At 32.5% G+C, this 16,882-nt stretch overlaps 1 protein-coding gene across 3 annotated transcripts; it reads right to left on the reverse strand.

Annotated features, from left to right (window-relative positions):
• Positions 1-3,598: 3,598 nt before the first annotated feature.
• Positions 3,599-11,357, reverse strand: LOC100797453 (probable glucomannan 4-beta-mannosyltransferase 9). 3 transcript variants are annotated; one of them, XM_006606227.4, is made up of 10 exons: positions 11,339-11,357; positions 8,954-9,065; positions 8,704-8,802; positions 7,955-8,207; positions 5,399-5,509; positions 5,171-5,307; positions 4,871-4,984; positions 4,559-4,758; positions 4,277-4,471; positions 3,599-4,056 (listed from the first exon to the last, which is right to left on the reverse strand). In XM_006606227.4, the coding sequence occupies exons 2-10, from the start codon at positions 8,990-8,992 to the stop codon at positions 3,894-3,896; spliced, it is 1,311 nt and encodes a 436-aa protein (XP_006606290.1). In that variant the 5' UTR covers positions 8,993-9,065; positions 11,339-11,357; the 3' UTR covers positions 3,599-3,893. The 3 variants fall into 3 exon arrangements, with proteins under 3 accessions (XP_006606290.1, XP_040869324.1, XP_003556282.1); XM_041013390.1 differs by lacking the exon at positions 11,339-11,357 and adding an exon at positions 9,357-9,719; XM_003556234.5 differs by lacking the exon at positions 11,339-11,357 and having other exon boundaries at positions 8,954-9,719.
• Positions 11,358-16,882: the final 5,525 nt, after the last annotated feature.

Genomic DNA, 16,882 nt, shown 5'->3' on the forward strand with positions numbered 1-16,882 from the left:
TGAATTTTAAAAAAAGTGCGACAAATTCGACCCACCGTCAATTTTTTTTGTTAATCAAAACATCTAATCCTATGTGACGTCGTTGAACTTATTTGTCATCTTACATTTTGTTGTGTATTGCATTGAAAGGACTAAATTGTCATCAAAATTTCGATGAACTAAGTTGTCAGTCTGGAGAATTGTAGATCATTTTCTTTTGTTGTTTTTCTCTTTCTCTTCCTATGTTATTTCATTTTCCTTCTTTGTTACATCTTCGTCGCGCCTCTGCACTCTTTACCAATGCTGCATCTTAATTTCTCACCGCAAACCCAACACCACCCCCACACAATTTCATTCATCCCCATTTCCCCCCCCCCCCCCTAAAATCATTTAGAAAAAGACTCATCAGGAGGTCGACGCTTGTCGCCTCTACGGAGATGCGAAGATAATTTATTGTTAATTTATTTTAACCGTGATGTTTAAGGTATAAGGGAATGTAAGAGATGAGATAGAACCAAAAGGAAAAAAAAATGAGAAAAGGGCTTCGTGCTTCAATTTTTTCCTCTTTTCTTTTTTCCTCGTTTGTTTTTGGGGATTGTAGGTCTCCAAAAATATGATTCTATTCATGGCAGTTTGTTCTGGTTTTTTTTTTGTTGTTTGTAATGGATGTTTGTTGTCACTATTTATAAAGATAGTGTTTATGAACTTCCACCTGAGAAAAATGTAGTGACTTAACTACACATTCTTTAACTGGACTTTACTACACAATCCCTATAATATTGGGGTTCAATTAGGTTTTAATTAGTAGTAGCGCGTTACACGACCTTGCGCATGTATCTTGTTTCGTGAGTGTCACTTAGAAATTAATCCATATCTCAGAATGGCGGCCCCACCACCACACTTACTAGGTGAATTCTCAAAGAATGGTTTGAGACCCTCACCCCTACAATAATTGTCATGTGATTCATTAAGAGGTATTTTTTTTACCAAAAAATACACATATATAAATACCATAATCTTAATATTGTCACAATTTATAATACACCTCGTCATAGGAATGAGAAACAGAACAACTCCGTCAAATTTTATTTTGGTGTACTTTAGTCAACAAGCAATTTCGTTGTTACCCATTGAACTTCATTCATGGGATCACTAATCACACGGAGACGGGTGTCCATTGTTGTAACTCAATCATGGGCTTTAGTCCCATTTTCCTCGACGGCTTAAGTATTTGTTGGCGCAACAACCCTTTTGTAAGGGGATCCACAATATTATTTTCTAACCTAACAAAGTCAAGAGAAATGACACCATGAGAAATAAAATTTTTGATAGACTTATCTCTCACTCTTAAGTGTCTTCTTTTTTCATTAAAATTTTTGCTAGTAACTTGAGATATAACAACTTGACTATCACATAACAAATTTTTAAGAAATTCAGTCTCACTAGTAGCAGTATCTAAAGCAATTATTTCTGCTTTCATGGTAGAACGTGAAATAACAATTTATTTAGTAGATTTTCATCATACTGCACCATCAGCTAAAATAAAGACATAATCACTTGTCGATTTTGTTTCATCAGAATAAAAAATCCAATTTTTATTAATTTTAAGAGAACTTATTTCATCATTAATAGCTTCTTTCCAAAAAGGTACATCAATAGACCCTATGGTCTCACCATAAGTTTTAGAATCATTTTCAAGTAGAAAAGACCAAAATTCAGAACCAAAATCCTTAACTTTTTTAGATCTTTTACTCCTCCTAGGTTAAAAAATAATGGCCTTATTAGCATTACTACAAGATGATAAATTAGAACAAGAAGTATCACAAACAAATTTAGACAATTTATTTTTCAAAGGAAAAACATTTTCAAAGAAAGTGGTATCTCTAAATTGCATAATAGCACCATTAGAAATTTCGGATACTTTTGAATTAACAACCAAGAATCTATAAGTAGTATTATGCAAAGAATGTCCAACAAAAACATAATCAACAATTTTTGGTCCAATTTTCCTTTTCTTATTAATAGGGATGTTAACCTTTGCTAGACACCCTCACACTTTAAAATATTGCAAATTTGATTCTCTTTTTTCTCCGTAGCTCCTATGGGGTTTTTTCAAAAAATTTATAAGGTACCATATTAAAAATACAACATGCAAAATATAAAGTTTCATCCAAGTGTTCATTCTAACTCCAATTATGATAAACTCATCCCTTACACATGTTTATTTTTTTTAACAAGGAATTACATATATAGAAGCAACCAGTCACCAACCTGTAGCAACAAAATACTTGCAGCAAGAAACATAAAATAAAAACTGAACAACAAACTTCCTAACATTAAAGACCCTGTAACGTTCATAAAGGAAATTGATCAAGTAAAAAATAGCTTCCTAACATATAGAAATGGAACTAATAGGGTGCTTTTAGTTTTTTTTTCACGGAAACTAATTCTAAAAGCATTTTATCTTTAAAAAATATAATTGATAAAGAAAATATATTTTAATTTTAAATTTCAAATTATAAGAAAATATTTTCCAACAATCTACCACTAATTTAAAATTTAATGAAATGAAATAATATAATAAAACATTTTTAGTAGAGCATAATACATTATGTTTTCATCCATTAATTTTTCAGACTTGCTAAAAAAGAGACTTAATCATAACCATGACAGATATTTTGGTAAAACAGAATGTTACTCCAAAGACTATGTAAGAAAAAAATAGTTTTTCTCTTTAAGACGGTTAGAAAAATAAAATAAAATGAAAGAAATAAATAAGAAGAAAATACAAAGTCTTAAATTAAATAACAAAATAACTTTAATTGGCAGCAATGAATCAACAATACACTATATCATACAATAAGTACAAGGAAAAAATAAATTAGGAAAAGAAATAATTAATCTGGATTGAAGCGCACAAACGCTATCCTTAGAGAAAAAAAACTCTCCCACTATCCAACCCATTGGTTTCCGATCTCAAAAATAAGTTTTTAGAGAAGGAAGAGAAAATTTTAAAGATAAAGAAATCAAACTCTTTAAAAAGACTTCGTGTATATATATATATCCCCTTATACAATAACAAAAACATAATTCATTAAAATAAAATCTTAAAAAGATAGAAAATTTAATTTTACGTAACAGAATCTAAAATAAATATTTTATTTTATAAAATAGAATTAATATAAGTAATATATATTTATAAATTTTAAATTATAAAACAAATATTTAGTAAGATTATACACGTCTATTTAAAAAGAGTTGGTCCCTATGATTTGTTTCTCTGAATGCTTAATCTAGAAGTGTCAATACATCATCAAGTATCAACTGCAGGCTTTTGAGACGCTGGAATTTCTGTATTTACAATTTTTTTGCAATTTAGGTTCTATGCAAATTTTATTATTTGAATAATATAAATTTTGAAGCATACCTCGTACATTATGTGCAAATTCTGATGTCTTAATTGTAATCAAGACTCCTATTTGATCTTTTTTCATTTTCACAGCTATTAATAAATTGTGGAGTTTAAATTAAATGAAGCCATATTTGAAAAAAGAAATCATACATTTGTCACACAGCTTAACTTTCAGGTTAGAGAAGGGAAGTAGGGAAGCAGAAACTGTGTCAATTTGCTTCTATATTCCAAATTTTCCATTTAATGATTATTCTTTCCAAGGCATTTCAAGTAATACACAAACTTTTGTTCTTTCGTTTTTCTAGTTTCCTTGTCTATGTGACTATGTTCACATAAAAACAATTCAAAGTATGACAAACAATTGTTGTAAAATAGTGTATGGTACTAAAACAAATTGAATGGCAGCTAGCAGCAGAAGAAACTGCATTTTGTTCCTCCTTGTAGTGAATGAAATGCCAGCCAAATGACAGACACTTGAAATAATTCTGATGAAGGAGTTCCTCTATGAATTTGGAACAAAGGTGCCAACATAGCCAACCCCCGCAACAAAGAAGGCCATAGATTGCAGGAAGAGATATATGAAGTAGTGGTTCTTCCCATATTTCAGATCATAACATGCACAAAAAAACAGGTAGGCCCCCACTAGAAGTTCCAGGAAATGAAGCCTGTTAATCATCAACAAACAATTAGTGAAGGTGAAATAATGAATGCTGGTTATGAAAATCACATTTTAAGCCACATGCAAAATGATTGTTATAATGCAAATGTAGACACCAAATTCCCAACTTGAGGGAATCAAATGAACTCTTTCATGTCTATGTTGTTCATACTATTCTGTTATAAATGATAACAAATAATTAGAGTGTTATCCTTATATGGGTGTACCTTTCACCGATTCTGATACGAGGCTTCCTAGCTGCTTTGCCACCTGACTTTGTTTTAAGAGCATCTCCCAATTTCTCAGTAACTACCCATTCATTTACTCTCCCTGCCTCTAACAAACCTGTAAGTGTTGCCTTGGTCCTATGCATTGACATAACATTTTCAAAGAGTATCCAGAATACCAGTAAGTGGATTGACCTGCACAAGATGTACACAAGTTACTCACATCACAAATGAACAAAGAAAACCTTGTTTACCAAGTTTTTCCAACTTAAAAATGCTTACCTTGGAGTTCCAACTGCATTAAGGAGTGTAATGATAGAAGGAATATACACAGCACCCCACTTGGGAACTTCCACTTCTGGAACTAAAACAGTTGCAGGCATAATCACACAGTAGAATACAAATGTGACCACATGAGCAACGATTTTCCGTACAAAGAAGAAACTATAAATCACATATAACTTCTTCCACATGGAAACTTTCTGCATGGTATGGTAAAAAAGGAATTAGAAGAGATGGTGGATACTAATATAATTTGACTTCTTCAAACAACAACCTAAGGACATTGAAGATTAATTACAAGGAAACTGATACCTTGTTTCTCATGATTTCCATTGCCATTTTCTTGAAAAGATTAGCTGGGCCACATGACCACCTGTGCTGCTGATAACGATAGGCTTTGAAGGTACTTGGCAATTCACTTTTCACCTAAATTTATTTACATAAAGTTAAAAATTGTTATATGAAATAAACAACTCAGTATAGGAGAAAAGACTCAACAGAAACTTGATGTATAACTGAAATACTTTTTGTGCAATCTTTTCTAAGTAACTCATTGAACAAACTCCTGAGTATAAACAGTGAAACTAAATGCGCAGCGTGTTTCAGTGATACCTTGAGATCGCTAAGATACACAAATTTCCCGCCTTTGAGACCAGCACGGACAGCCAGATCCATATCTTCCACTGTTGTGCGGTCCTTCCATCCACCAGCTTCATTTAATGCTGAAATTCTCCACACACCAGCTGTGCCTGCACCATGCATCATATCGTTTACATTCACATGACTGCTTCCACTAGCCAAAGAAACATTATTGTACTGTTTATTAGGGAAATGATATACCATTGAAACCAAAGAAGGCATAGGTTGAGGACCCAACTTCCTGCTCCACAAGGAAATGATAATCCAATGACATCTCTTGCATTCTTGTCATTAAGCATTCATCAGCATTAACTGACATACACAAGATATATAACTGTCACACCTTACCTAAGGCAGATATTGACATTCTACATTGTGACAAATTTATTTCTTGTAAAGTGGAAATGATTTTTTGTTGTAGCTAAGACATTGGTATGAGTCCTGTTCTTTTCTAACTGTTGATTTGCTTTGGTGGAATTAAATTTTGTTCTATATCAAAATGGAGTTGTGTAGATATCAAAATATTTTAAATATTAGGTGGTATTGGTGCCGTGTGCATGTATCTTTTCTGTGCTTCTTAGCTTCCGTAAGACATTTGTATCTCTAAGCAGATACTATTTTTGAGTCCATTGGCTAAGCTTGGCCACGATGCTCTAAGAATTTTCTTTCCATTCAGGATTGAACACTTCTGATAAGCACAATCATGGTCTTTATACTGATTATTAAAATGAATCGCAACTAATAAATAGGGTTAAAAAAAGAAATAGACAAGCAATTTTCCTAAACTGTAATCAAATGTAAAACCTTTTAATTTGTACAATAAAGAATCTTCGCACTTAAACATAGTTTTCAGACGTAGTAGACTCTTCCAAAACTGTAATCAAATGTAAAACCTGTTAATCCTGTTTTAGTTAAAAATCAAAAACCAAATATTTTAAAGATACCTACATGTCCAAAATCCCCGCTATAAAACCATTTGTAGACTCAAGAGTCCAAAACCCTCACTATATAAACATCTCTTACAGTCAGAGTATCTGCACACACTCAGATTCTAAACTCTCTTTCTAGTCAAAAACAATAGTGGTGCCAATCGCACCACAGCTAGTAGCGTTACAGATTAACACTAATGCTGCTGGAAGTGGAGCACGCCAACAATCTGTAGGGTGTTACTTGCTCTCGGCCTTACAGTGGACGAAGAAGACCACACCATCCTCTTGGTCTCACCTTCTCCCACCCATATGGCCGTAGGTTGTAAAAGTCATAGCCCTAAACCAGCTTATGCTTGAGACTAAAATCCACGTACCGCCTTCTCCCATCTCCATGTCTAAGTGAGGCAGCCCATTCTGCAAGCATTTCATTATTCGGAGAGTTTTCCCTCTGAACTTGCATGTTGATCTGCCTATCTCCATCTAGGACAGAAAACCCTTCTTCTTTGTACTTGTTTGGTTTCATCATATTCACGAAACTAAAACTAGGAAGAGTTCTTTGAACTTTATGTTCCTTGTTGATTTTCATATCTTTGACCACTTTTTGGACCGTACATATGTCCGCTGCATCTTTGAATGGAAGGAATGAAACAATGGTGATAAGAACAATTCCATGCAACAAAGAGAACTATTCTTTTCACCATTGTGTGAATGGCTATGTGGACAAGTTCTCTTTGTTGAAGGAAACTATTCCTATCACCAATGTTTCATTCCTTCCATTTAAAGATGCAGTAAGGACATGTGTACCGTCCAAGAAGTGGTCAAAAATATGGAAAAAAATCAACGATGAACATAGAGTTCAACGAACTCTTCTTTGTTTATCCTCATGAATCTGATGAAACCCAAAGAAGTACAGAGAAGGGTTTTCTCTCTCAGATAGAGACAGGCAGATCAGGATGCCAGTTCAGAGGGAAAACTCTCCAAACAACGAAACGCTTGTAAAATGGGCATCCTCGCTTAGACTCGGAGATGGAAGAAGGAGGCTCGTGGATTTCAGTCTCAAGCGTAGGCTGGTTTATGGTTTTGACTTTAACAGCCTACGACATGCAAAGTAATTCATCCCACCACTTTCTCCACTTCCTTGGCCATATGGAAGGGAGAAAGTGAGACTAAGAGGATGGTGCGATTCGCACCACTATTGTAGTTTTCTTAGGCTTTTGTTGTGGTGGCGACTGATCCACCCTTGCATCGGTTTTATTAAATGTTGTTGGTAGTTGTGATGGTGTTAAAACTAGTTTACCTGAGGGTTTGTTTGCTGTCCGAGTAGCAGCTGCTGAGCAATTGGTGTTTTGCTCCCTTGCAGAGGAAGCAGTGACATCATCTTTGCTGCCTCTACTGCTCTCGCTTTGGGAAATTGGGATAACGGTTTCTTTAGTCATATTAGAATTAGGGGAATTGTTGCAGGGGTTCAAGAGGTGCCTGAAGAAAAAGATGTTCTTGACTAGAAAAAGAGTATAGAATCTGAGTGTGTGCAGAAATTCTTACAGTAAGAGATGCTTATAAAGTGAGAGTTTTGGACTATTGAGTGTACGAGATGGTTTTATAGTAGGGATTAGGATTTAGTCGTGTCGGTATCTTTACAATATTTGGATTCTTGTACGTGTGGTATCTTTACAATATTTTGTAAAACTGCTTCGCAATTAAACGTAAGTTTTTAATTGTATAACTATATTTTGACACCAGATCCTTTGTAAGAGACCACAGTTTTAATTTTTAATTTTTAAAGCAGGCTTGCACAAAAGAGTTTCATGAAGGATGAGAAAAACAATACCGAATTTCCATCGAGCTTGGACTAGTGCAACTTCTGGGTTGTAAGCAAGGAATGGTATGGTGCGCCAAAGGAAGTTAGGCTCAGGTTGGAAATCAGCATCAAAGATGGCCACATAGTCACACAAATTCACATAGCTGTGCTTCATGCCTTCTTTGAGAGCTCCAGCTTTGTAACCATTTCTGTTCTCTCTGATCTCATACTTTATGTTTACGCCTTTACTGGCCCATCTCTGGCATTCCACCTCCACCATATTCTGTGGTGTTTTGGTAAAAAAGAAAACAAGAAAAAAAAAGAGGTTATGTGAGCACTAACTAGGAATATATGAATGTATTGTGTTATTTTATACATGGACAAATTGATGGTCAGGATAGATAATGCAGAATCATGTTTTTTATGGATAAATTGATGGTCACCGTTTTTCTCTACCCCCTAAATGTTCAGAAAGCATGACATGTGCAATTGCGTTTTGGGTTGAAGCCTTGGATTTCCTAACATAAAGTAATTTGTTCATAAATGTTGTTTTGTGAAGGAAAATTTTCCATGCAAGTTGACCTAGATTATGAGTAATGAGTAAAATTATTCTTTAGTAGCCCCTAGAGAGTACAAAAGATCTCAATAGGTAAAAAAATAATAGAAAGGTTTAACATTGCTTAATTGTGGGAAGATAAAGCAGTAAACAAAATAATTTATTGGAAGATAAAGGAGCAAATTGCCAGTTAATTTTATTAGTAGGAAGGGATGATTTCAACCTTAATGATTGGGTCAGTGGAATCATCAAGAACTTGAATAATAACCCTATCAGATGGCCATGATAGCCCACATGCAGCTCCAATTGACAATTGATACACCTGCAACCAATGAAACAGTACCCACAAAAACTTTAACTTCAGTAAAAAAAAAAAAAAAAACTATTTCAAGAAACAATCCATGTCATAACAATTTTTTCTTTTGAATAAAAAAAAGAGGTTTATTAAAGGAAATAACTCTAGTAATACCTACCTCTTTCTCATTGTACATTGGAATTTGCACCAAGACCATAGGGTATGCAGAGTTTCCAAACTCAAGGTCATCCCTGAGTGGCTCCCATTTATACTTCTTTTCTGGCTTGTACCTAAACAACTTCACAAAGATTATGACTATACCCATATAAACTCTCTCCACAAATAACATAAGTGACATGGCTAGGCACAAAACCACTAGCAATTTCATCAATGGAACCACCAGGGGTGCCCTGGCTTGTTGCCAAATCAAACCCATTTGGCTTGCACTGCCATAGTGCATGCTTTCAAACGTAGCTGCTGATGAAAGCCGATCCATTTGGTGGCTTTCTTGGTTTCCTATGGAGAGACAAAGAGCACTAGTACAATGGTGTGACTATATAAAACAATGTGATATCACTCACTCACTAGTTGTGCTTGGTCTTGGTGGCTTATTGGCTTTGCGAAAAGAACACGAATTGTTTGTAGTTTTTTTCACTTTTGGTCACTCAGTGATTGTTGCTTAGGAGTTACGTCAAGGCAATAAGGAAGGGCTAGAGTCAGAAGGGACTATTATAGCACTGTGGTAACAAAGAAACAATGCATTCACACACTGAACTAGCTAGTAGTTCAGCTCCATGTGCCAGATTTTGTGACACCAAATGGAGCTAACGTATGTTGCAGTGCTTTTCAAGTTGTATATCTCTCTCTCGCTGGTCCCTCTTCTCGTTTATGATCGGTGAGAGAGAGATAGAGAGAAGGGTGTTTGGAATTTTGGATGTCGTGTCTTGAGTAAGAATATTAAAACAATGTGTAATGTATTTATATATAAGAAATATATTGCAGTGTTTGTATCAAAGAGAAAGAGAAATAAACTGAAAAACAATTATGATGAGATCGATTATGGACACAGCTGGCTTGAGGGTTGAAACCAGAAAAGAGTGTCACAATCCAGTAGCGTTAGTAGACATGTAGCTAACAGAACATTAAAATATGGAGCAGTGGTTTCCACAAAGCAATGTTGGGAACTTCATTTTAGTCATTAAAATTGTTTTGCGTATAAATGTAAAAGTACATTTAACAAAGTTTTTAATTTAAAGACAAAGTTAATGTGATTCCTATGACATGGTCGAAAAATTATATTAATATCTACTTTTAAGTTGGTAAAAATAAGTTGATGCTACTTTTTCATGATTAAAGTTGAAATTAATGTTAATTCTTTTAAAGGCCAACTTAATATCATTTGCATCTTTAAAAACCTAAAATGAGTATATACTCAGTTTGTTTTTATGTTTAAAAGAGTTTTCAAGTGTATTAAATTATTGTATTAAAGAAGTATTTTTTTATTCATAAAAATCAAATATAATATCAGAAATTTATAATAATTTACACATTTTAATCAATTCAGCTAAAAAAATGTATATCTAAATTAAGAAGTGCTTTTGGTTATAAGCTGAAAAATTTTAGATTTGATTTTTGTTCTTTCACGTATCCAATTACAACGGATGTGATGGATCATGAGAAGGTATTGTTAAATTAGACAAAGAGCAGCCAACAAAAAGAAGGTACTTGGCGGTTGACATGTCGATATATTTTATAGGTCTTAAGTTCTACTCACCTTAATTTTATATCGAGAATTTAGATGCCCAAAAAGTATACATGACAATTGACATATATAATAATTTTGGACCTTCATCAGCATAGTTCAAATTATATGATTAATTATAATTTATATCATCAACTTTCTTCAAATAAATTTAATTGAACTTGACGAATTATTACGATGTCATAATTCGTATTGAAGGCCACTTTAATATCATCATAAAAATATATTAATATGGTGATTTAATTTTTTTAATTAAAATGAGAAAAATGTGTAAAGTGAGACAATCAAAATATATTTATCAATAATTAATTTTAATCAAGCTATGGTCATGATCGGATCAATCGAGTTTAAATCCAGAAATCCTGTCCGACATAACCTAGATGATTGTTATTTTAGAATCAAACCATCTTATTAAAGTATTCGATTTGGACAGGTTATAGATTAGGCAGATGAGTTGGTTCGCTTAATGCATACACTGTAAATCAATGTGAAAAATGAAAAATGAAATAATAAATCAAAAATCAAAACACAGATTAAAAAAGCGTGCATAAATTGGGTTGATCAAGTTTAGATCCAGAAATTTAGTCCAACATAACCTAAATGGTTGTTAATTTATAATCAAATTGTTTTATTAAAGTATTCGGTTTGGGTGGGTTATAGATTAGGCGGGTGGGTTGGTTCAGTTAATGCATGTACTGTAAATTAGTGTCGAAAATGGAAAAGGAAATCAAAAATAAAAACATCATGTAAAAGGAAACATAAAGCATAAATCAAAGTCTTGAATGTGAAAATAAAAAATACCTTCATGAAACAATGAACCCAAAGCATGACGCAAAAGCTATGGCTTCACGATCTCCACTTGAGTCGATGATAATGAAGGAATGTGGATGCGAGCTCCATTTGAGAGGACGACAACTATTCAACCTTAGGACAACAATGTCGTAAGCTTCTTAAGGTTGTGAGTGATAGTGACTGACTCTTATTGTGACTATGAGTTGTTTGTTTTACACTTTTATACTCTATATTTTAGGGTTAATTGGTTAATATGGGCCATTGGGCCATGTATGTATTGATTGGGCTCATACTCATTTGATTTAAGTAGTGTAATCTCATGAAGGGAACTAAGTTGGGCCTAACCAAACTTATGTTAATATAAACATTTTTTGGTTGGGTTAGTTTTCGATGGATATAAAACTTACATGGCAGTTGCTTTGGACACACAACATTTTTGCTGGGACACCCAGAAACTAAGGTGAAAGGGCTAAAATGTCTTTCACATGTTCACTATAAAAAAGAATAGTGACTCCTCCGTACGAGTCACATTCTCATGCTCTTCCATTCACGTTTCTTCTTCCTTTCCTGGTGCTAGCTCATTGTTGTTTGTTGTTCGTTGGTTCATCTCCTTCTTTGCTTCCATCCCTGTTCTTCGTTGTTGCTTCTTCTTCGTTGGTTCATCTTCTTCCAGGTAAGTTATTTTTCGTTTCCTGTTTTGCTTAATTCATAGTTTTGGTTTTTTGTTGTTTGAATTGAATCAATGTATTACTTCCCTGTATTGAATCAATGTATTGCTTCCCTGATGTTTGAACTGAAACCATTGGCGAAAAAATTACATTTTTCTGGAAAAAAAAAACCCATAAGGATTGTTGATCTGTATGGGTTTTTTTTTTAATTCTAAATATATTTTTTAAATTGTTTTGTAGTGTATTTTTTTTAATAGTTTTAGCAATTTTATAATTTTATATGATTTATTTGTTAAGTATTGATTTTTTTATATAAAAAAATTAATTATTAGATTGCTAAGACTAATATTAGATTAGATTGCTAAAAAATTAATTTAGTAATTAGATTGCTAAAAAAATTAATTTAAAATATTTTCATATTAAATTTGTTTAACTTTAAATAAAATTGAAACAAATATTTAAAAGATATTAAATTTGTTAGTTATAAAAACTATTGAAACGAAAATTTTAAATAATTAAATTTGTTATAAAAAATAATGAAACAAATATTTTAATTGTATAATAAATTTGTTAGTTATAAAAAATTATTGAAACAAAAATTTAAAATATTTTAAAATTTTTAGTTAGTTTTAAAAAATTGACGAAACCAAAATTTAAAATTTAAAATATATTAAGATGGTTAGTTTTAAAAAATGATTGAAACAAAATTTTAAAATATATTAAATTTGTTAGTTATATAAATTGTTAAAACCAAAATTTAAATTTGAAAATATATTAAGATTGTTAGTTTTATAAAATGATTGAAATCAAATTTTAAAATATATTAAATTTTTTAGTTATAAAAAATATTGAAACCAAAATATAATATAATTTAATTTTTTTAGTTTTAAAAAATATTAAAACAAATGTTTAAAAGTGATAATAAATTTGTTAGTTTTAAAAAATGATTGAAACCAAAATTGAAAATATTTTAAAATTGTTAGTTAGTTTTGAAAAATTGTTGAAACCAAAATTTAAAATATATTAATATTGTTTGTTTTAAAAAATGATTTAAACCAAAATTTAAAAGATTTTAAATTTGTTAGTTTTAAAAAATATTACGCGGACAATGGTTAAAACTAGAGGTCTCGAGATGAGCTTTTGGCTGAACAATAGGAAAAACCCTAGGAAGGAAAGAGGCTAGTGACGATGATAATGATGCCCCAACGGCGAAGGCCTACCGCATCTGCCCGTAGGCAGCGATAAGAGATGCCTGTTGTTGAGGATCCTCCTACAACCGCGGATTTAATTCTTTTATCATTAATTAATTTAAATCAAGCTATGGTCATGATCGGATCAGTCGAGTTCAAATCCAGAAATCCAATTCAACATAACCTACATGGTTGTTATTTTAGAATTGAACCATCTTATTAAAGTATTCGATTTGGGCAGGTTATAGATTAGGCAGGTGAGTTGGTTCAATTAATGCATGCACTGCAAATCAATGTGGACCATGAAAAAGGAAATCATAAATCGAAAATCAAAACACGGATTAAAAGGAAACGAAAAGTGTGCATAAATTGGGTCGATCAAGTTCAGATCCAAAAATCCAGTCCAACATAACCTAACTGGTTGTTAATTTATAATCAAATTGTCTTATTAAAGTATTCGATTTGGGCAGGTTATAGATTTGGCGGAAGGGTTGGTTCAGTTAATACATCTATTGCAAATTAGTATCGAAAATGGAAAAGGAAATCAAAAATCAAAACATCATTTAAAAGGAAACATAAAGCATAAATCAAAGTCTTGAATGTGAAAATAAAAAATACCTTCATGAAACAATGAACCCAAAGCATGACGCAAAAGCTATGGCTTCACGATCTCCACTTGAGTCGACGACAGTGAAGGAATGTGGATGCGAGCTCCATTTGAGAAGACGACAACTATTCAACCTTAGGACAAGTGCCGTAAGCTTCTTAGGGTTGAGTGATAATGACTGACTCTGATCGTGACTATGAGTCATTTGTTTTACACTTTTATACTTGCAGTTTTAGGGTTAATTGGTTAATATGGGCCATTGGGCCATCTATGTATTGATTGGGCCTATACTCATTTGATTTAAGTAGTGTAATCTCATGAAGGGAATTAAGTTGGACCTAACCAAGCTTATGTTAGTATAAATAATTTTGGATTGGATTAATTTCCGAGTATAAAACTTAAATTGAACACGATCAAATTTAATCATTTAAATCCTTTTTTTTTACTCGCCAAACTTGTTGACCCACCCGAAACCACCTGAAAATGGATTTTTTTCTTGGTTTCTTTGATTTTGGGTCAGGTCGCCCTAAACACAATGGTTGGAAAATGGGTCAACCCATTGCAACATGCCATGATCCGCCAAAAATAGATCGGGATAAATTGTCCCACATAAATAAGTTTAAATCTCATATCATCCAGTTTACTCTTAGATTGGTGAGTTAGCATCTTGAACCCACCAAAAAAATTTTAAAAATGAAAATAGATGATTATCTGTGAATAATTAATATCAACACCAAAAATATAATTAATTATATGCTCTCACTTTTCATGTTCTCACTAATTATGTTTTCCTAGTAAATAAAATTATATAAATGTTTCATGAATATCCTAATGAGTGTCAACGTAGAAATAAAGAAATAGGAATAACATGATAAATATAAAATGATATTTTTTTATGATTAATATGATATGATATATAAGAAGAAAGAAATAAAAAAAAAAGGTGTCAATAATATTTACACTATTGCTTACAGTTAAATATAGAATGTCCCAAAAAATATGGCACGTTTTCTTCGCTGTCATTCTGACGTGGAAGTTCATTGTTTATTGCTTATTGTATAGTATAGCGGTTATTGCTTGTTTGATTGTAGCTGTTGATCACTGCAGTTGGAAGAAGGTTCCAATTATGTATTCTTTTAAAAAGCTGAGTTTGGTTATAATCCATATGGATATCAATCAGTAACAAAATAAAATTTTGCTTTACGATATTGAGTTTATTTGGATGGTCCTCGGGGCAATATAAAACAGGATCAGTACGTATGCACATGCATACGCAGAAGAGTAATCAGTAAGTATATATATCAAATCAATCTGCTAACGGCTTTCTATAGTTTGGCTTCACAATCAGGAGGCAGCACTTAAAGCAAAAGCATTCAATAAACCATGCAAATGCTGAAATGCAATCATCGTCGTTACATTAACGCAGAACCTCCCTTCTCAATAATACGTGTAATATTTTGAAACGACGTACACAGACTCAATTTCACCAAAAAAAAAAAAAAAAGCGTACACAGACTCAAGGTGCAAAATGTATCCTTAATTATATATCAATAAAGAGAACTTTAGATTTAAACCGTCAATATATAACATTAGTTAGGATCCATAAACCATGCCAAGATCGACGTTTTTGAACTGATCATTGATTACGATATATGCCTATGTATATATGTTTTATAAGATGTTGTTAAAGGGAAATCTGATGTCGATTCAGACCATTGATTTGTTAAAGCTATAGCTTTTGTACTTTGAATCGGTGGGAATCATTTCAATTACATGTACACTTGAGAAGGGAAATAATTTAATTTAATGCAAATCTATGTTATGTATATATGCTTTTGATATAAATCATTTAGCAATCAATTGTCAAGAAATTTAGACTAATATTAAGTGTTCATGGATTTTGGTTAGAATATATTAGTAATTGCTGGTAATAATTATATTAATGTTAAAAGAAAAATCTATTAAGATTACATGAAGAAAAGTTCTATATATATCTAAGTACAAGTACAGTCTCTGTGAAATATGATACTCGATCTTACCGTTTTATACTACTTATGCAACTTGATATGCTTGGTAAAGAGTCAACAACACTCTCATTCCAGAACAATTATTACAAAATAGGATATTATTTTGCAATAATTATTTCGGAACATAGTTTTTGTATTCCAGGATACCTATTCTGAAGTGTTTATTCTATTTTAGAATAGGTATTCTGGAATATGAAAACTATACTCCATAATAGTTATTTCAAAAGAGTATTTTATTTCGGAACAACTATTTTAGAATAGGATACTTTTCTAGAATAATTATTCTGAAATATAGTTTTCGTACTCCATAATAGCTATTATGGAATGTAGATTTTTGTATTCTAGAATAACTATTTTGGAAACCTATCCTATGCCAGAATATTTGTTTCAAAATAGGCGTCAAGACTACCTTTCCTTCTTCAAACTTGAACTTGTGCTGCCAAGCCATTGTGCCACCGTGTGTTAAGTCTACACCTCTGCACCACTATGCACCACCTTCTCACATCAACCTAGGGTCGTCACATGGAACGGTAGGGAAGGTTTGAACAACAACATTTTTGGTGCAGCCAATGATGATTCAGCGACCACCGATGGCAGGCGAGTGGAGGGGAGTTTGAGCCAATTACAAGTGGCGACCATGGTGGGGTAGGGGGAGAAGGTGTGAACTTTCTTTTTGCCGTCGTTGAAGCCACCCGTTTGGACAAGGGTGTCATTGGGTGCTTGGGTGCAAGGAAGAAGGAGAGGAGGTGTCAAGGCTAAAGGTATTTTTTTTACCATTGAGGCTTTTTGGGAGGTATAGGATACTAGAGGTGTTCGCGATTCAGTTTAGTTCGATTTTTCGTCAAAAAGTCACCCGAACCAAACTTATAAAATATATACGGTTCAGTTTCGTTCAATTTTCATTTAAAATAAAATTTGAACCAAACCAAACCAATATTTTGAGGTTTAGCCCGGTTCGATTTTTGCGAGTTTTACTAAAATATTATTTTATTAAAAATTATATACTTTCTTTTCATCTTTTAAATTAAATTACATTAAAAAAATTGCTAATAACAATCTAC

Source organism: Glycine max, chromosome 20 (assembly GCF_000004515.6).
Source record: "Glycine max cultivar Williams 82 chromosome 20, Glycine_max_v4.0, whole genome shotgun sequence".
Classification (NCBI taxonomy): Eukaryota; Viridiplantae; Streptophyta; class Magnoliopsida; order Fabales; family Fabaceae; genus Glycine; species Glycine max.